Here is a 21,448-nt window from a genome sequence, read left to right as displayed (position 1 = left end):
TCTAATAGCTGAACGTGGCCATTCAGTATTTTCAAGACTGTTGGCTCTGTCGACCCCGTAAGGGATATAGACGTGGCCATATGTATGTATGTATAACTTTTTAATTAATGTAATAACAACTTTTTCCGTTTGTCTACCAGGGTGGCGGTAGCTCGCGGTCCTCAGGCGCACAGAGTCTCGACCAACTCCTGGAGCGGCAGTGGGAGCAGGGGTCCCAATTCCTCATGGAGCAAGCCCAGCATTTTGATAGTGAGTCACAATTTACGTCAATAATAACGTTTTCAAATTAATTTTTTTCTAGAAGCCGTAACTCCCTCTAAGTGATAAACCCGCCTTTGTACTGTATTGTTCATAAGCCATTAGACACAGAAACTAGAGACGAAACGGTGTTCCTTAGTTTGCGATTTGTATGTCGATCGCTCGGGTCGCATTTACATTGTTTATACAAACCCCAAAATAAGAAATTTGTCTAGCGTTTTTTAGCGTCGTCATAAAAATTCCTTTTGTTTGGATCTTGGATTTTGTTTAAGGCAAATCAATGAAGAATTTACAGTACTACCATATTGTTTTTTGTGTTAGTTGCCTACCTACCGCTATTCAACCTGATCGTAAACTAACGACCAAAAACCGATCTTAAAAATGAAAACAATATAATAATACTAACAGTAAACTTAAAATACAAGAAAAAGTCTCCTGCCAACTCGCGCATAACAGTAGCAAAAATAGCGGACTCTGATAAGCTCAACCGCTTAAATGTATTTGCTTCATATAAAATTTTTGCTCAGCATTACTAACACGGTAACAACGCAGTTCTTTATATACATACTAGAGGCCGCCCGCGACTTCGTCCGCATGGAAACCCTATCAATCCCGCGGGAACTCTGGGATAAAAAGTAGCCTATGTGTTATTCTGGTCTAGTCTTCAGCTACCTACATACCAAATTTCATGGTAATCGGTTCAGTAGTTTTTGCGTGAAAGAGTAACAAACATCCATACAAACTTTCGCCTTTATAATAGTAGTAGGATATATCGTTATCACAATATATCTAGATGTAGAATAATCACAGAACATCTTAATAACCATTGAATTGTTTTACAGTAGCATCACTGCTGTCGTGCTTGCACCAACTTCGAACTGAGAACGTCCGCCTGGAGGACCACGTGGGCGGGTTGCTGCAAAGGCGCGATCACTTGCTCGCTGTGAACGCGAGGCTCGCCATACCGCTCACTACTGGTGAGAAACACTCCTAGTTGTCACCTGTTTCTCGTCTAACATATATATATATATATATAATCACGCGTATATCACTTGCAAGGTAGACAGAGCTGACTGTCTTGAAAAGACTGAGGTCATGTTCAGCTGTTTGGCTTAATGATAGAATTGAGATTCAAATAGTGACAGGTTGCTAGCCCGCCTTAGCCGCCTTTTATGACATCCATAGGAAAGAGATGGAGTAGTCCTATTCTTTTTCTATTGGTGCCGGGAACCACACGGTTGTTAACTCCATTTATCATTGTTCGCACAAACTTAGAGTTGATAAAGTCCGTCTAGAAGACCACATGGGCGAGTTTCTACAAAGACGCGAAAACTTGCTCGCTGTAAAGACAAGGCTTGCTATACTATTACTTTTGGAAAATTATTGTAAAGTAAAAATGCCATTTAGTCTACTATCATTCATACAAACGCCTAACCTCCATAAGAATGGATATCACTATTAAACCTTTTTCAACTTTAGTTTTCTGATTTTTTGGTATCAATGTGAACAAACTGTTTATCTTCATACTTGAAGATGGCCAAAGGTATTCCCCGGGCTCGATTAAAGCTCAAAAAACGAGAATGTAACCAGAACTAACATCTGGAAGATGATGCCTGCCTTTTATTGAATAAGAAATATTTTTGTTGCAGTGACCACGGGCCCGCCGGAGCCCAGCCGATGCACTCGCGAGAACGGGTCGCAGGTTCGACCCCCGCAGCCGCCGGTCCGAGCTGAGACCATCACTTCGGAACGATCTCATCAGGTTTGTGCACCATTGCAATAAATATCACAAAAACATACATACATACATATGGTCACGTCTATATCCCTTGCGGGGTAGACAGAGCCAATAGCCTTGAAAAGACTGAACGTTCAACTATTTGGCCTAATGATGGAATTGAGACTCAAACAGTGACAGGTTGCTAGCCCATCGCCTAAAAAAGAATCCCAAGTTTGTAAGCCTATCCCTTAGTCGCCTTTTACGATATCCATGAGAAAGAGATGGAGTGGTCCTATTCTTTTTTGTATTGGTGCCGGGAACCACACGGCATCACAATAACGCCACGGAATTATCACGTGTTTGTTTACCTTAGGGGTACAATCAGTATTAATAAAACAAAGGCCACGTTCAGATGAATGGCTCAATGATGGAAAATTCAAGTATACGTTGTTTCCTCCAATTTGACTTGTGACTCACTATCTTAATAGATACTCCTTTCATTTTATTAAAACAGAATATTTGCCGAATGAAAAAGAGCCCTTGTTTCGTTATTTGTTTTCCTAGGTACAAATAGGTCTTTATTATTCATTCTCTCTCTGTCTCACCTGCCAACAATGTTTCAGGGCCCGGGTCTGCCTTCCGACTTTTCTTTCTTCTCTTGGTTCGGTTTTCGACATCCTCCGTTTCCATTGGCCATTCATTCAGCCAGAATTTCTTCGACCTACCCTTTTTTACTGGATGGTCAGAAATCTGTTCCTCAGTTTAGTTTAGTTTACAGGTCTCCGCAAGACGTGGACGTAACAGCGTATTATAATTGTATCGTTATCCACAGCTTATAATGCGAGAAGTGCAACAGAAGCCCAGCTGAAAGCAGCCGGGCGGCGACGGCGAGCCGGGCCCGGGGCCCCTCGAGCCGCCGGGCCCCGTGGACCTGGCCCCGGGCCCCCCGCGCCCTGGGCCCGACGCGGACCCCCTACGGACCGTGCAAACTTACATCATGTTGGAGCAACGACGCCGGCCCGACTTCTCCATCGATTCCATACTCAAGTTCGATCACTAGGCGCATGACGATCGTGCGTAAAACATAATGCAGATTGCATTGTCATTTTACAAAAATAAAATGCGGATTTGACTAACAACGCACTTTAAATGCTGTGAAATTAGTGGTGTATTTATAGTACCTAGTTGGTAATATTAAAACTTAGATAAAGTTATGAGCGTACTATTTTTGAAATCTTTCGTCTCGACAGACCACCTAACGATAAAGAATGGTTTTGGCATCTCACTCGATATTAACAGTGTCGTTTGCAAACGATCGGTTTTAAGAATAGGACATTTAACGTCGAATATCTCAGATTATCAAGTGAATTATATGTAGATTAAATGTATTGTACCTATATTCTATCTGTGGAATTTTTTACCTTCTTACACGTCATGAGTTTTTGGTTGTGAAACTCAAATATTTTCGTGTAAAGCTGTTTTGAATTTTGTCAAATCAGTAGCCTATTAAGATATATTTTGTGTACATGTACATAATAGCGGATACGGTAGCATATTCGCTTGGGCTTTTTTCATTGACCATGACGTTAAAATTATGGAATACATTTTGACATTTTCAAGTTTTATTATACGACATTTGGCTGGCCCACAAGGTCGCAAATATTTTAAATCTTTTTGATCTTTATCTTATTTCCAGAACTAACCTGTTATTGATGATATTCCTTATATGAAGAAACCCAAGATTGAGATTTGACTCGAAAAATTATTTGAATTTGGGATTCATTGGTCATAGTCTAATATAATTCCTAAAAATCAGACAGTTGTGGTAAAATCTATTTATACGTTATAATTACGTACCATATTTGAACAATTTTCGAGTAATTGTATATACTTAAATAATAGGTTTGTAGCACAGACCCCCTACTCCCGTCTTAAAAAAAAACCCTATCCATAGACTAAGATTGGTTTTTATGTGAAAACTTGTAATCACTCCTTACATATTACCAACGAACTTATACCATCTACATGTTTGGAAGAAATATAAGATGTACATACATAGTTCATATATATAAAATGCGAACGAAAATGTAGCATCGTATGTATCGTAAAGTCTATTTTAAGATGAGTGTAAATGTTGCACATTTATTTCTATGTGACATTGTATAGCTTATTGAGAATATATTGGATCGTATTGTTCCAATGCAACATTTTATTTGGTGCTCTATATGATTCTAATACATAGTATATTTACCGAAATTGGTATTTTACTTCTAGAGTTTTCTTAACTTGGACTACTTATTCCGTCGACAAATGGATTTTACTAGGATTTTTGGAGCAGATAAATTTGACCCCACTCTCTCATTTACACCAAATACATAAGTGGGGTCAAGTTTATTTGTCCCCACTCAACATGTATATTTGCAGTTGTAAGTTTAAATAAATAATCGGTTATATATAAAACTAGAGAAGATAAGGCTGAGTGCAGACACATACTGAACAAACTTTTGTTGATGTTCAAGAGAAATCGTGTCTGCAATTTGGTAACGAAACGGATTGGCGCATTATCATAAAAATATTTATACCAACCATTACAAAGCGTCGTTTCCTTCAATTATTTTGCTTAATCGTTGGTATAACTATTATTATGGTGGCAGGATTGGCACTTATACGTGGGTATAAGTGCCAAAGAAACTCGTGGCTGGAAGCTACTGTAATGTTATGGTAGGTTTAAGACAAGTACTTAGACCAAGGCCTAAATCAACCGGATTTGCGAATTAATGTGGCTAAGATTTTTGAGCCAATGAAACTCGGACTATACAACGTTTTACCATAATTTCACTTTGGTCAATTCTCTATATTATGTGGAGTAAAAATTATTATTAACATTAATAATGATACTAAGATAATCTACCGTGGAGAAATCCGTTGATTATACATATCGACTATAACAGAATATTAATTATTTGCTCATATACAATTTCAAGTGAGGGTAAGTCGTGTGTCAAGGAAAATAAAGACATTACCAGCACACGACGCGCTTGGTGTTGCCAGAATAATAATTAACAATGGACATGAAATTTGCCAAATACATAGAAGCATTTGTATACCGCGGAAGTAGAATCATCATAGTCATACTGGTATGACAACAAGCAAACAGCGGTTGTAAAGGTGTAGCAGTATCCTATTCTAAAAAGGTGGACTATCTTTTAAGTAAAAAATCAAGATTCTTATAAAATACCCTATTTATAGCAAAATAAATTAGACTAGCCTGACATATAATCGGTTTCCGTTTAATCATAAATTATTTAATTCTATACATTGTCGAAATGCATGTTCCATATCAACCGACCGATTTTTATAGCCGTCTCTTGAATTATGTTTGAGTATGACAAAGATGGCTGTACAAAACGTCCGTTTGAAGCATCAGTTTTGATTGCATTAAAATAAAATATATATATCATATGTTTTAACACATCGATGTACAGTCGGAGGCAGTTAAAACGAACCCCCCTATCCGTAAAGCTAACGCTATAGATGGATCAGTTTTACCCGCCTCCAGCTGTATGTACTTTCGTAATAAAATTAATATACTATTCAATGTTTGTGCACCATATAATCCAATATTGAATGTTGTTATACCTCGGTGTTCAATGTTTATCTTATATTGTCTGTTACGATACGAGCACGATTATATAATGTCCGCACAAGATAATAAAATTATTGTAACTTGTATTTTCTGACAAGAAAATGTTCGTCTTACGGTGAGGTGAGGCAACCATCCAATACAGGTTAGATTCCCCTGCAAAGGTTGCGGAGGTCAGATCGTGTAAAAACCTGACTCAGCCAATCCAGCATCCATTGTCAAAGGCATATCCCGGGCTCCTCTACAGAGTGGTGAGGATGAAGGGTATTTTCTGTCAAGAATGTTGTTTTATCATCTTGAAATCTGAACTTTCATTTTGCCTGAAAATCTTCTCGTAGATTTCCATGAAGGTATAGGAACATTTTTAAATATAATTGTCATATGTATTAATATATTGTCATTGTAAAATATTCACCAACGTTCACAAGGTTATCTTCCTTCTCTCTCTTACTCTTAGGTTAACCAAAAACAAAGAGAGAGAGATATGTATGCTTTGTCATCGTGCGTGAAATGCCCCTGATTTTAAGTGCACCTTGAATTTTTTCCATATTTTGTGCGGACCTTATTTAATACTGATTGCACATAATTATTATCATAGCTGCTCTTTAGTCTAATCGGACTAGTTTCCTACACTAGCCAGAGTACCTGAAATGGGTACAACTTTATTAAGTATATCACTGACATTAAAATATTTTTTTTGACATTATCTTTTGTATTTGTTTTTATTTATGTTTCCTGATTTATATGGTCGTGGTCATTGGCGTATTATAAATGTTCATTTCTGCTTTTAAATATAAGTTTTTACTTTCATATCTTTGCATGAACCAATATTAAGGAACCGGAAATTATTATTTTCGAATCATGTTCGTATTTATACTGATTTCCAAGTATGGATCTTCGTGTAGGTCAAGGGAAATTCCAAAATGACGTTTTTCCAATCATCACGACTTATAAATGACAGTTTTACAAGATTTGTGTACTCCGGTTCTAGATTTAAAGTCTAACCAACATAAACCTTTCATTCTTCTTGATATATAATTGACATTATTTAAGTCATCTTAAAAATTATAAACATATTTTTCAAGTGAATAAAATGCTTTGTTTCGAAAGTATATGTATGTGAACGTTTTAATTTTATAAATTCGAAATTTTTTTATTCGTCAATCATGTTTTATTTGTTTGTTCCTGTTGATTGTAATTTAAAATTTAATTAATATGTTTTTGTAAAAAGGTACTATATATATTTTTTCCCCAAAACATAATTATATCATTCTTCTTTTCTACAGTTTCATATATGTAAACATCATACTTCATGTAAAAGGTACACCTATACTTTTTAATAGCAAGCTCATTTAGTGTTAAATTAATGTTTTTAAAATGAATGAAATAATTGAACGTATTTGTCGTGGTTTATCTAGTGATCAATTTGTGTATCTTAATAATCATTAGACAAAGATAATTGACTGCGTAGCTCATTTTATGTATAATTAAGTTGTTTTACATTTCCAAAATGTTGTTGAGAATTGTAATATTAAGGCTCTGTGTGTAACGTACATGCAACAATATGACTTGAATGAAGACTGCTGGGTGTAAAGTCTGTAAAAAAATAGATGTAGTACAAATTTTGTGTTTGTACTCTCATTAGAATAATTTTAGACATGTGGTAGGTATTACCGATTAATTACCAAAGCAATGTCAAATACTATTCCTGTAAGACTTATCGACACTATTAATGAGTGTTTGTAGATATACATTTTACAGACTTAGCGCCCTAGAATAAGGACGGCTTCAGACTGACGGTTTCACAATCCGAATATGAATAGTGTTAAAAATAAAAAAATAACCCCTATCTAAACAATACCGTTCCGAATATTAAGCTATTATTCGAGATTGAAATTTTGTCAGTTCGTAGCCACTAGGGTGTGTTTCTACAGAAATTGTACGCAGAAATCGACCAATCAGAAAATATTTTGCAAAAAATCGAGCGACGTGATTGGTTGGTTCCTTTATGGGTCGTTCCTGTAAAAATACACGCTTTAGCTTGATTCGGAATAATGATAATTGAATGATGGAATTGGCGAAAATATTTTTGCATGTACAAATTATTCAACTGGTAAAAGTTGGTATTTCATATGTGTATTCTTGTAATGCTACTGTAATATAATATAGATCATTATATCATATCAAAATTTAATCCGGTAGCATTTGAGACTACATTTTGGTAAAACCTCTTTTATTTTGCATTTAATTTCAAGAATTTTACCAGTGGGTAAATATGTTTATAGAAAAATAGTTAACGCTCATTTGTACTCCTTGGAGAGTGATCTCAGCAATTGACTTTTGAAGTTTGCAGATTGATTGATTACTGATGAGTTTACAGAGTTTAACGTTAAAAGCAGAAATTTTAAGAGAAAAGTTCTAAAGTAAAGTTCAAAGTAGCATTTGTATGTCCAACTTTTTAGGAAGTACTGCATATGAGAGTTCGACTTCAAACTGAAAACAAAATCTATAACGTAGTTTAGTAAAAAAAATATTTCATTATCTTTGCTCATCAGTAATTAGCAATCTACGCGATCATCAGAAGTTTAAGTTCTAATAGTAGAAACACGCGTAGTTCCTTCTACAACAAACGATGTATTTCTTATTAATAAATGAATATTATTATAGTACCAATTCTTAGTAATTATTTAACAAACTCCTTTATTTAAAAAAAAATCAATGTTACACACTACATAATTTCACCAGGTATAATGTTTTCAGATGATACAATACGTACTTAGCCAAAATAAAAAAAAAATCCCTTCTGATATTATAAATGCTAGAGTAACTTTGATTTTGATGGAATACGGTGCCGACATAAAGTTGACTCTAATGAAAAACAAAGGCTACTTTTTATTGAGAAAAAGAAGTGACACGAACGTAGTTGCGAGCTAGTGTCCTATTTATTTTTAACTAGTTTCCACCCGAGTCCTCGCTCAATTAAAAAGTGCGAATGCCCCTCTTGTACCCACTGTAACATTTCTGGGTTAACTATGTGCACAAAGTTAAAAATGGTCTTCGATAAACTCATCATACAAGAGCTGGTTAAAAAAAATACGGAATGAAAATTGTATTGGTTAAGAAATCACAGCATGTTTGAGTGATAAAAATAAAAACAAATTCATAGCAAAAAGCGAAAAAAATGCGGGTCGCTACAAATTGATTATACGGCTGACCGTTAAAGAATCATTCTGTATTTTAACATTACGGTTAAAGAGTAACCTGCTCTAAACCAATGCGTTTGCATGAAAAGATGAATAACTGAGGATAACGCAAAGGGAGTATGCAAGTTTACAATTATATCCCGTTTATAATATATATTTATAAATTATGGTTGTCACATGCTAAAAATTAGGATTGTACCTACCCATCTCTGATTAATCGAGAAGAAGGCAATATGAAATTTTGTGAACTTTTTTTTTAAATATATCGCTGCGGTATGTACTGTCTAAAACTTCCCGTTTCTGACCCACACTGCAAATTTTTATTGCAGCACTTGTTTATATTGTCCTTTATTCACCCCCGTTGACATTCACAGGAATGAAGTGTTTTTGTTCTAATCTACTGGAAATGCAACAGCTTGTCCAGGCACGTGACGACGAAGACGAACATTGACCGTTATCTACCTATTCTATTCGCTTATTGTGCACAGTTCATCAAAAGTTGCCTTTGGTGAATATTATCATGTTTTGCGTAGATAAAATATCTTAATTAATTAAACACCAAAATACGCAACAGATAAAAAAACAATGTTTAAAAAAATATTGATAACGTGGTTATAAAAAAAATATCTTTTGGGTCCCGCTGTCCGCGAATAAGTAGTTCATAATCTTTGGGTTTATTGGGCAGACGTTTTTGCAAAATATAGGTAAACTTCCTCACTGACTTTTTTACAGGCGAAATTTAGGCACTCGTCATTTTTTTTTTAATTTTGAATTGACTAATATCGCACCCTTTCTTGACTCCCTATAAATCAATTTAGTGCTCCTTTAGTTCTGTTTTACTCACCCAATATTCTATAGGGGAATGTCGATCAACGTTACGCCTTGCATATCCATGCCATCGCCGCGTAGTCGCTCTATTATTTTATCAAGAAGACCTCTTACAGATTTCAAACAGAACAGAAGTAGCTTAAAATGAGACATTACGTACCTTCAAACTACCAGCCAATTACAAAATGGCTCAGGCAAACACAATTTTACAAACTGCAGCAAGAAATCAATATGTAGATGCAGAAATTGTTATTCCGGCCGGCGATTTGCACATTTACCTCTGAAATTTATTGCTGTAACAACTTTACTCCAGCAGGGATCACATTTGTTATCTCTCAACATCAATTGATTTTATTCTAGGAACAACTTTCCTGTTGAAGTACACGCTTTGGCTGTAAACTGCAGGCATGTTACACCTTTAGACGGGTAAAGGGGCCGCGTGGCGCCGGCAGAGTAGAATAGCACCACCCCATATCTTCCCGTGGGTATTGTAAGAGGCGATTGAGAGATTAAGCGGGAGGTGGGCAGCAGCGCCTCCTACGCTGGTCACCAACCCGCCTACCCAGCGTGGGTGCTTTGGGTACACTCCCCCAATTCTGGGGAGACAGCAATGGACTGTTAAAGGGAATCTAACCCATTTGGATCATAGTTACCCATCCAGTTGTTTGAATATGCAGATTTTCTCACAATATTTTTCGTATCTGCTGGCAATCAAATATTTAAATAATTAATTTTGCTATCGTAAAAATAGTACACAGAATATGTTCTTTAATTGTTTATTTTTATACCGACCACTACGAGTAAGTATTAAAATGAAAAATGGTGGTCATAAATTTTTAATTTCTTTGCGCCCTCCTTCGTATGTTAATTAGAAAAAGTTGTTCCATTATCCTTGACCAAACGTTACATTTTTCTTCCAACCAATCTTATTGTAAGGTCATTTTTAGACCTTGTACCTTATTTTATCATTTTTTTAAGATGAAATCGATTCTGATTTTACCTAAAAAAATGATTAGTTTTAAATAATTGGTTTATTAGTGTTTATTCGTTACATACAAAAATACAAATATTTTATCTTTATTTTTAGTGTGGACTTACTTTTACCCGCACCTTCGCCTGCGCGAATTTAGCGCCACCTACAACGGAACTATATTTTTACCGGAATGAAAGTTTACCCTATGTCCTTTTCCGTATTTCACACTGCACTATTCGTGCGCAAATTTTATGCAGATCGGTTCAGTAATTTAACTGTGAAAAGGTAACAAACAAATAAACTCCCTTTCTCATATCTATACCTACTAATATTATAAAGAAGAGTTGTTTGTTTGAACGCGCTAATCTCAGGAACTACTGGTTCGAATTGAAAAATTATTATATTTTTGTGTTGGATAGACCATTTATCGAGGAAGGCTTTAGGCTATATTACATCACGCTGCAACTATTAGGAGCGAAGAAATAATGGAAAATGTGAAAAAAAAACGGGGAAAGTTATTAATCCTTGAGGGCTTCAATGATGCCCAAAATAACTATTCCACGCGGTCGAATAAGTATAGTATGGATATATATTTATTGCTATTAGATACATATAGGGTATAAACTGTCAATATTGATTAACGAGTAATACTTAATCACGTGCATTTTACTTGGAGTAACTACTAAATCCACCGAATTTTGATCATTATCACTGATCATGTTGATAAAAGTCTGCTTTAAATATATTACAAAAAGAACCTGATAAGTCTGGTTATCAGGTATGAAACAAACTTACCTAGGGGATAAACCTGGATTTGCTTGAACTGAGGTCGCTTCGTATAAAAAACAGGCCAATGCCAATTTTTGTTTTGGTGTTATTTTTTATTTATTTTCATAACAGTTTAAACATTGGTGAAACAAGTAACATGTAAACAAAGTCATTCCAGGACCCACAGGCAGAGACAGCATCTTTCTTTTCGCCACGATCCCTGGTTAATTCTAACGTTCCCTTCGTGTTAAAAATGCATCACTTTGACTAAATCCAAACCTGACTGACACAATTACAGGATCGAAGTGAAGGGTGAAAGGCGAACCATGGGTTTCCACAATCGCGACAAACACCAGGATGAAATACACGATATAACATAACATATAATCACGTCTCTCGCGGGGTAGGCAGAGCCAACAGTTTTGAAAAGACACACCTAGTAATAATCGCTATTTGTATAGGACTATCGAATGTCGTTCTATAAAATCAATACGTGCCCTAGATAAAAAGTGGAGCGGTTGGAGATAGAAATATTGTGTAGGTCTCTGTGAGTACTTACCAAATTTTAACTAAACAAAAATTTCAAATACAAAGTAAAATACATAATCTTTTTAATTTAAGTTTAATAATTATAAACTAAATTATCTATATACATATCTATGTTCTTATACTTTCATATTCATATTAATACTTAATTTTTGTCCGCGGCTCCGCTGGGTCAAAAGTCCTTCTATACTCTGTATTTACCTCTACAGAATTTCTACTACCCTTCCGATCCCGGAGGGGTAGACAGGGAGTATAGGTAGCTAATATATTGTAACCGTGGGAGATTATCAATAAAAACAACCACAAAATAAGCCATAATTCATGTCCATGTGAGGTCATGGACACTAGATAAAGGGATTACCTACCTACGTCCAAAACACTGTTTTAATTCTCTTATCATAATCTTGCGCTATCAAATGACAAAAATGTTTTATTAAGTATTCCAATGATAGTGAATTAAGGGGGACTAGTACCACAGAATAAATAATAGTGTAAATACGTACAGACGGGACAGTCACACAACTCTCAGCTCTTAGCTCTCAGTGTACTCTTGATCACTTAAAAGTACATGAATAAGGACATCTTGGCTATAGGTCAGGTCAAGAGTAGTTACCTACCCGAAACCGGCGAGCTTGCATAAAGCGAGTTATGAATGTGGATGAAGCCAAGGATCAGGTATCGTGGCAGGTGGAAAGATGTAGTCTCTGCCTATCCCTCTGGGAAAGAGGCTTGATTTTATGTATGTATGAAACTATGCAATCACAGATGCACTATTACTACAATACTGACTGCATTTTATTATTATAAATATATTTAACGAGAATTAAAAATAATATAGCGCTTCTCGACCCACGCTAATTTTCTATCAAGCCCTGACCGGGAATGGAACCCGAGACCTGCGATTGAGAGCCAAGAACACAACCTGTGCCCCAAATAATTAGGCCGTCGAAATTAGGAAGTCACCGCGGTCCCTATACACCAGATTAAGATTCCTCTTAGCTCTGCAGAACATGAGGTAAATAAAATGATAAAGGTCCTCTCAATACTCAATAATTTAATGCATTCATATAGCTTTCATGGCAACAAAAATAAAAAGTCTAGATATTAATGCAAAGGTATAAAGGTTTTATTCCACTTTAGTCAAATATCCTTTTATAAAAAAATATGAGCGGGCCGAAACTGTTACCCAAACATAAAAAGTTAACATAATTGTAACGTAAACTATAATTTACCAAAGCGCTAACAGAGACTAACCCTCTGTTTAAATTATCAGTTCTAAGGCTAATTAAATATCAGTGAGTCTTAGTATTTTCGTTTATTAAATGAAGGTGAAACCAAGAACCATTTATTTACCCTAAAACCAATGTTAGTGGGACTATTTAGATTGGTGGGACATTATAAATGACACGAGTTAAAATTTTTATAGATAGATAAGTTCGCAATTGCATTATTTCTTTAAATTTCTATCAATCCACTTTTTTGTAACGCTATAACTTACTAACCGTTGTTGGTCGGTTTTGATGTAATTTAAAACGAGTCAATGGTATTTTAAAGTTAGCAGGGCGTTAAAATCGCTTAAGTAGTTTTTGAGATGTTTACGATTTTGTAAATATTTAAATCGTTCGCGGTGTCTAAGTTCGCGGCGAACGCCTAGTTATACTTGTTCACATCTTGTTCTTGCAAAAAAGACATTACAAACTAACAAGTGCATTAAAAATTTCCAAGACGGTTTGATGTTGCCAGTCGACCTTAAAACTGTCGCTTAATCTTTTCAAAGTGCTGTCTCTAGCGGACCGCAAGTTTTGAAGCCAGGGGATAAAATTTTTATTGAAAATCCACTGTGATGACAGAGATATTGAAGTAAAGTGAATTTTTAAGACAGACATTGATTATTTTTTGGTTTCTGTAGTTTTTTACATTGAAAGAAAGGTACCTATTGTAGTCAGATTATTGGTGATTGATGGTGTAGAGATACTTATAATTTACATAAATACAATCACGTCTATATCCCTTGCGGGATAGACTGAGCTTCACATTCAAGAGAAGAACCAAGTTTATAAGCCTATCACTTAGTCGCCGTTTATCCATGGCAAAGATAGGGAGTAATTCTATTCTAAAGTGCGGGAAACCACACGGCACATACTTACTGTAGAAATTTATACCAATTAAAAGTTTAGTGCATCTCGGTCGGAGGTCATTACGTCAAGCTCGGGCCACACCTGCCTATGACATTTCTACGGGACCTCGCTAGGAAAGCAACACTACTTACACGTAATCATGATAAATCATTCGTGTGGTCTTTTTAATCGATAGATAAAAATGTTCCCAAATACATCGTTATCTTTAATAACAAATGTTTTGATAGCCAACTCCTTCAGTCGCATCGGATGCAAAAGGAGCTACTCGCCGTGGCCTCACATATTTTTACTAAACACGTGAAAAAATATAGATTAAAAAAAAAATGTGTGGGTTGATGTGTTGTGGGGTTACTACGACCGTGATAGGAGCAATACTAGTGTTCGGTACGGCTTTCCTCGGGTATTCTATTATCCCGGATGTGGTCGAAAATCAAATTATTGAGGTGAGTACAAAATTTCAAAATTCAAATTCGAAATTCAAAATTTTTAATCATAATTATAGGATACTTCATATAGCTTAATAATTGTCAAAACGTATGGTTTAACAACATTGGTTGACGTCAAATAAATTACTTAAAACTAAGTTTACTGCCGCTTCCAAGGCGTCAGTGCAGAAGAAGCGGTAACAAACTGCACTGTACAAACAGTGTTACGTGTACTTCCAACGAAATATTATAATTATGCGAATTTTTCCTAAATATATGTACATACCTACATAGAATAAAACTCTTTCACGGAGGGGTAGGCAGAGTCTTTATCTTTTTACTTACACCGATCCCTGCATATGTCTTCTTTTCGAATTCTTTACTACCTATTAGTTTTATTATTAGTATTTGTTTAATTGGTTTATGTTTTTAAATTAGTTATTAAAAAATATATATTTAGCAAGTGATAAGTACTTCTAGATAAAAAGGTTTCAAGTGCGGACAGAGATTGATTGAAATCGGTTTAGTAATCTTAGTGTTTGTCCATCACGAAGATTAAATTTCACCCTCTTTGAGAAACTCCGTAAGATGAACCTATGTACCTATTTAGTAATATTATTATAATATGTTTGGCTCAGTGCTAGCTATGTTCTCGCCTCAGTATTACACGATCCGGGTTTGATCCCATGTCAGAACGTGATGAAGAACGGACATGTCTGGACCTTTGCCATTTGTTCGGTACATACATAATGTTTATTTTTTCGATTTCTATGGAATATACCTACTTCAAAAATGGGAGAGGTATGTTTTCACATTACAAATCATTTATTAACAATCATAGCAACTGTAACTATGGATATTATGAATGGTCTATTCTTTTTGAATAGACCATTTATCGTGGAAGGCTTTAGGCTATATAACATCATGCTGCATCTATAAGGAGCGAAGAAATAATGGAAAATATGAAAATAAAACGGGGAAAATTATTCATCGTTGATAGCTTCAATGATGCCCAATATAGGGTAAAACTCGGTAAAACGCCTCAGTTGACAAAACGCCCTACTCACTTATTACGCACACAAACAACGCGCTATGCGCGCTACCACTGAGACGCGAGTAGCCACTAGTCGCCCGACAACATGGCTGCAATGCACGCGTGATTTTCTCCGTCCGATTAGAAAATATTGATAAATTAAGTTTTTTTGCGTCGAAATAATTTGTGGTAAGTTGCAAATGTTTTCATAAAAATTGATTGCTGTTATAGTTGTGTTGAATTGACCTATACTGCTGTAAATACATATAAATAGGCTATATTGTTTTGTTGCAGTCAGCGTTATGACCTGGAAATTGCGACCTTAAGTGTGATGGGGCATATTAAAAATCAAATTTGAAAAAATGCCCCACTACTCATTTTATAAAATGCCCCAGTATCTAAACAATATAAAAATGAACGATGTTTTTGAACGAACTATTTGACAATGTATCTAAGCCAGGACAATCATGTGAAAGCGGTTATTATGTCTAAAACACCTCAGAAAGACAAATCGTCTGAAACTCAAGAAACACCTACCAATCTTTTAAGTACGATTCATCCAGTTCCCGTACTACCAGTAATGTCAGCAAAGAGAAAACAAAAAGCTGTTGTCCTTACGTCTACAGAAAATATTGAGAAAAGAATTAGCAATTATTAGAAAAAGAAAACCAAAAGTTTAACCTAAAGAAAAAGTCTTAACCAAAAAAGCAAAAGGAAAAAAGACTGGAGAGATAAAAGCAACTAAGAATAAAGATCCCGATATGATGGATATTTCTGAAGACGAGAACACAGATCAAGCTAATAATCTTAAAAAAACCAAATCAAGAGCGCAGAAGGGAAAATCAGGGAAAGCAAAGGGTATATGTGAATATAATAAGTCAAATGGGTCTGAAAATTAAACCTCTGAGAATGATCAAATTCAAACATTTATACAGGCTAAAAGAGTCAAGAAAAGAATATTTGAAAAAACAAGAAGCGATTAAAGTAATAAAAAACAAGATGCCGCCAATATATCAGAAAATGATGACTCAAGCCATGATCAAGAAAATACAAGTAAGAAATCTAAAATTGCAACGAATACAAAAAAGCCAAAGATAGGTTAGATAAAAAAAGTAGTTTATTCGTCGTCTTCTGTGTAAGTACAAGAAATGGATGATGAAGTTAGTACGTCTGAAGAAGAAAGACTTGGATGAAAACAAGTGCACTGAATGCACAGAAAATTTTTACACAAATGTATGGACGTTTGTGTAATTATTAGGGACAAAAAGCTAAGAGGGAAGCTATGAAGAAAAAAAGCCACTAATTCTCTTCTTTTTTTACTATAATTTTCTTTTTGATATTTTTGTAACCTGGTTTATTTCATTAGAAAACTGCAAAGCTTTTATTTTATGTTAAAGAAGTTGTTTATTTATCGTTAATGGTATGTTTGATTTTATTAAGTTCAATTTTTTTTTTATTATCTTCATAAGTATTTCAATTAATGTAAGATTTAAAAGACTGATTGAAGAAATACCTAATGTATGAGCCCCAATATTTGTGTTTAGTCAAAAGACGTTATTTTCATTTTTTGATTTCTGGGGCATTTTTTAGTACGAGTGAGGCATATTAGCTGATAGGTGCTTTACAAAACGCCCCACCTAAGGTTTTTTTTTATTATTATTATTTAAGTAAGTAACGTTCCTATTAGATTAAGATGTTGTCATAACATTATCAAAATGCTAAATATTGATCCTAAATAAAGATCTCTAACATATCGTTTACCATTTTTGTTTTATTTGATTTTCAAATAAAGTGGGGCATATTACCCAGTTTTACCCTAACCATTCTACGCGGACGAAGTCGCGAGCACAGCTTGTTTAAGATAAAAATTTTCCGTTTATAGTCATGTAACATTAAAATTTATAAACATCAGGGAACTAACCGAAAATAACATAAATAAACAAATTGACCGCATTAAATATGTACCTTTTTAATCTAACTTTTAATTAATACATTGGTATTAATAATTTTACGTTAAATTAACTCCTGTTAATAGTAGTAGTTCTTAGTCAATGTAACTTCAATGGTTTAATCTTAAAGAGGAATCTTAAGATACTTACTTCTCTAAGCCTTTTTCTTGATTGACTTTCATAATCTGCGCGCAAAGAGAATTAGAAAGCCGGTACAGATTATGTTTTTTCTTCATTTCTAGACCGGCATTGGAGCTATTAAACTTACAAAACACTAGTTATTGCGCATGGTTTTATTTTCGTGAGACTTGACAGTAACTAGGAGCAATTTAACTAAAACTAACAACATAACTTAGTAAAGAAGAAGAAGAATCCCAAGTTTATAAGCCTATCCCTTAGTCGCCTTTTACGACATCCATGGGAATGAGACGGAGTGGCCCTTATTCTTTTTTTAATTGGTGCCGGGAACCAGACGGCACTGAAAAAACTCTGTACTACTACTTATAACGTAATAAACTATATTTTTATAGACATTTTTTCAAGAATACGGCCATAAAAACATATGCTTTCTCAATGAAATAACATTTATGTTTGCAAAATTCTGATACATTAATTACAGCCACCGTAAATATCATAATATCGCTTAAGGCGTATAAAGCGCACATCTTAAACTCATAGATAAGTATATGTATGACATAAACGTTCTGTAAAATGATGCGGGTAATACCATCTAAGAATAAGTCCTTTCACGCTCTCCGTAAACATATACTTTGCAACCAAGTACGAGAACAGAGCCTTCAAAGGATGCTCTTTTTACTAAATTCCATAAAGCATTGCTTTGTTGGACGTATTCCTATATTTTCCGTTTCAGCAATAGTCTTAGGGTTTATTTATAAGACGTTTCTATTTTCAATCGTTAACTTATTATGAGGAAAATACTCCCTGGTAATTCTATTTAAAGTGATTCGTAGAACATTTTAAAGCTGTGTTTTGAAGTACGATAGAATGGTCCTACTTTACTCCAATATTTGCTCCAAAAAAAATTTATTATAAATATTGTTTTGATTATTAATGATGAACATACACTGAAGTATTTATTTAAAGAATATTATATTATCTAACAGATTTATGAAGTTAAATCAGCTTAATTAAGTATTCCATTATATATAAGCAAATTTATGCCTTGCCTTTTTAAATGCTCCAGTAATGTTATGGTTTACCTTTTTTATAGTAACAAGTGTCGAAAAATTTGTAAAAATCAAAATAAACCATATTTTTAAGTGAAGTAATGTTATATTCTTTCGCAATGTCGCAACGATTTGGACATATCAAACGACAAAACATTTCAGAAAATTGGAGGAACCTTGAAGGAGCAAAGTAGGAACATTTTATTTTCTTATGATGGTCTCACGGTAAAAGCATCGATTAGCTATTGTATGCACACTTATGTTTGTAACGTAACTCTGAAAAGAGTCAATGATAAGCACATAGCCGCTGTAGGACTCCAATTTACGCACCTTATAAGGGCCTGGCTAATTTCAGTCGAATTCCTTCTCAACGCGATTTGAAATATAATCTTTGCCATCTTCAATTTCGATTAAATTTCTTTGCCGTCAACAGGCAACTCAATTTATATCAAGTTCCTTCTTAAACACATGGAAGGCTCACGCTATCTAATGCCAGCATGAATATTAGAATCTAGAATTCTTATTTCCTTAGGTATGCCTTTAGCCTTTAACTCTGGAAAATTCTACAAATCCGATAATTTCAAATCCAACCTGTCATTTCATAAGATTTGCCGGCAAAGCGACGGATGAAAGGCGCTGTAAGATTGCAGCGGAAATGAGAAGCAATGGCGAGATTGGATAACGTGAACGAACTAAATAAAAATCTAGAATTTACAATTTGATTTTACACATGTCGCGTGATGTCTTTACGCCTAATGCGGTAGACGCTTACTGTTCAGATTTCGAGACGAGACGTTTCATAATGATGTTTCATTTTATAAAAGATGCGTCAGGGGTTATCTAAAATTCAGAAGTGAAGGGCTGTGAAGATAAATATAACATTTTTATCGGCCCTACATAATTGCATTAATCCGTGTATTTGGCCGTGGGCGTGATGTGATCACGAGATCGAAATTTTTTCACGAATTTTTCAGATTCACCTTTTATATGTTATCAAGTTTATTTAAGGGTTCTTCACTACGTTAAAAATCTGTATTCGAAAATCCTCGTTAAATAAAACGAAGTAAAAAATATTTCGTTAATTTTCTCTTACTTAAACGGGAATGGCTCCTTTATAAACTTGGGATTCTTCTTAAAGGCGATGGGCTAACAACCTGTCACTGTTTGAAATTCAAACAATGTCGTACAGCTGATCATAGCTTTTAGTTTTTTCAAGACTGTATTGGCTCTGTCTTTCCCGGAAGGGACATAGACATATTTATATGTTGTATATATGTATGTTGTAAAAAGGTAAAATTTATTAAAAAGGATATGTAAAGGAATTTGAAATAGCTTTTTGAAACTGTTGGCTCTGTAACGGATAAATCCCTTGGTTGCAGGAGGTGATCCTCCTAAACGACACGGAAGCCATAGAGCGGTTCGAGGATGTGCCCTTCGCCCTGAACTTCACGGTGAGGCTGTTCAACGTCACCAACCCTGACTCGGTAGCCATGGGAGCCGTGCCGATCCTGAGGGAAGTGGGGCCTTATATATACAGGTAGAGTTACAAACATATTTCGTGTCAAGACAATTTGAAGCGCCCCTTTTTAGGGTACCGTACCGCAAAATTAACGCTTATAGGATCACTCGGTGGTCCGTCTGTCAAGACTCTTGAAAATCAAAACCTATACCCCAATCCTAGAATCATGGAATTTGGCAAGTGAGCACATAATATAAAGGAGAAATTGTAATATTTAGGAATTTGTAGTCAGAACATAGAATAAAAATGAAAAACTTATTAATAGGTGGATATAGTTCAGTTCATACAAAACATATGCATACGCCCGAAAATATAAGTTTGTCAACTTTTGTCGTCGTTTTGTTGTCCAGTTCATTGTTCAAAGTTGTTTTATACATCGAATTCTCTAGTTTTAATTATCGGAGCACATCGATGGTCTAACCGTTAAAGTAGTTGAAAAAAAGGCGTGCCGCACCAGGAGGTACGGGTTCAAATTCTACTGCACAAAATACTCTTTTCAGATTTATGTAGGTACATTCGTTTCGAGTGCTACCAGAAACTCTTACGGTGAGGTAAAACATCGAAAATGAAAATGCAGTTAGAAACAAAATAACAATATTTTAGTTCAAATTCTTTGCAGTGCGAGTGCAAGCCATTTTGAGTTATATGTTCGTTGTAATAAAATATATTTCCCTTCGCTCAATGTGAACTATGAAAGCTTCCACCACAAAGCGACAGCCGGGCGAATAACAGTGTTTTCAATTTCCACCGACCTTTGTAAGATAGAAAATTATAAAATCATTTAATATACTAAGAAATGAGACACTAATTAAGTACTGCTTATATTTATTTCTTTCAAATAACAATGACTCGAATTTTGATAGTGATAAACTGATTATTAGATAGAATGTTTTAAAAGGGAGAAAGTAGTTTTTACAAATTTAAGAAATAAGCAATTATAATGTACCTAATGATTATTAGTACTAATTAAACTGTATACTTACATGCAATTTCTTTTAAAGCTCATATAAAGTTTTATTTTAGATCGAAAACGTATCATTATACGTGGATGATATGTCTATAGAATGACCTCGTAGCCATTTTTAAATACTTGTTAAATCGAGTGATTGTGAAATACAGTAATTTATTTTTCAAAAACACATACAACAAGTTGAGTGACCGGATAAGGAACAGCGTGATAAGGGAATGTTGTAATATGAAAGAAGATGTAGTTACAGGAATAGAAAATAGTATATTAAGATGGTTTGGTCATGTGGAG

At 34.8% G+C, this 21,448-nt stretch overlaps 2 protein-coding genes across 7 annotated transcripts in view; both read left to right on the top strand.

Annotated features, from left to right (window-relative positions):
* Window positions 1-8,287, top strand: part of LOC106130567 (protein AF-10) — a 39,501-nt gene extending 31,214 nt beyond the window's left edge. For 5 of the 6 annotated variants that reach the window (XM_060953906.1, XM_013329440.2, XM_060953909.1 and 2 more), the window contains 4 exons: window positions 141-249; window positions 1,101-1,235; window positions 1,908-2,020; window positions 2,811-8,287. In XM_060953906.1, coding sequence (XP_060809889.1) covers window positions 141-249; window positions 1,101-1,235; window positions 1,908-2,020; window positions 2,811-2,846 — 393 coding nt within the window. In that variant the 3' untranslated portion in view covers window positions 2,847-8,287. The remainder of the gene's footprint in view (window positions 1-140; window positions 250-1,100; window positions 1,236-1,907; window positions 2,021-2,810) is intronic. The other variant, XM_060953908.1, reaches the window with a different exon arrangement.
* A 5,994-nt stretch (window positions 8,288-14,281) lies between these two features.
* Window positions 14,282-21,448, top strand: part of LOC106130568 (sensory neuron membrane protein 2) — a 48,697-nt gene continuing 41,530 nt past the window's right edge. The window contains exons 1-2 of the mRNA XM_013329441.2: window positions 14,282-14,520; window positions 20,051-20,208. Of these exons, the coding sequence (XP_013184895.2) occupies window positions 14,401-14,520; window positions 20,051-20,208 (278 nt within the window). The 5' untranslated portion in view covers window positions 14,282-14,400. The remainder of the gene's footprint in view (window positions 14,521-20,050; window positions 20,209-21,448) is intronic.

The sequence above is a fragment of the Amyelois transitella genome, chromosome Z, assembly GCF_032362555.1.
Source record: "Amyelois transitella isolate CPQ chromosome Z, ilAmyTran1.1, whole genome shotgun sequence".
Lineage (NCBI taxonomy): Eukaryota > Metazoa > Arthropoda > Insecta > Lepidoptera > Pyralidae > Amyelois > Amyelois transitella.
This window is presented reverse-complemented; position numbering and strand designations above follow the sequence as displayed.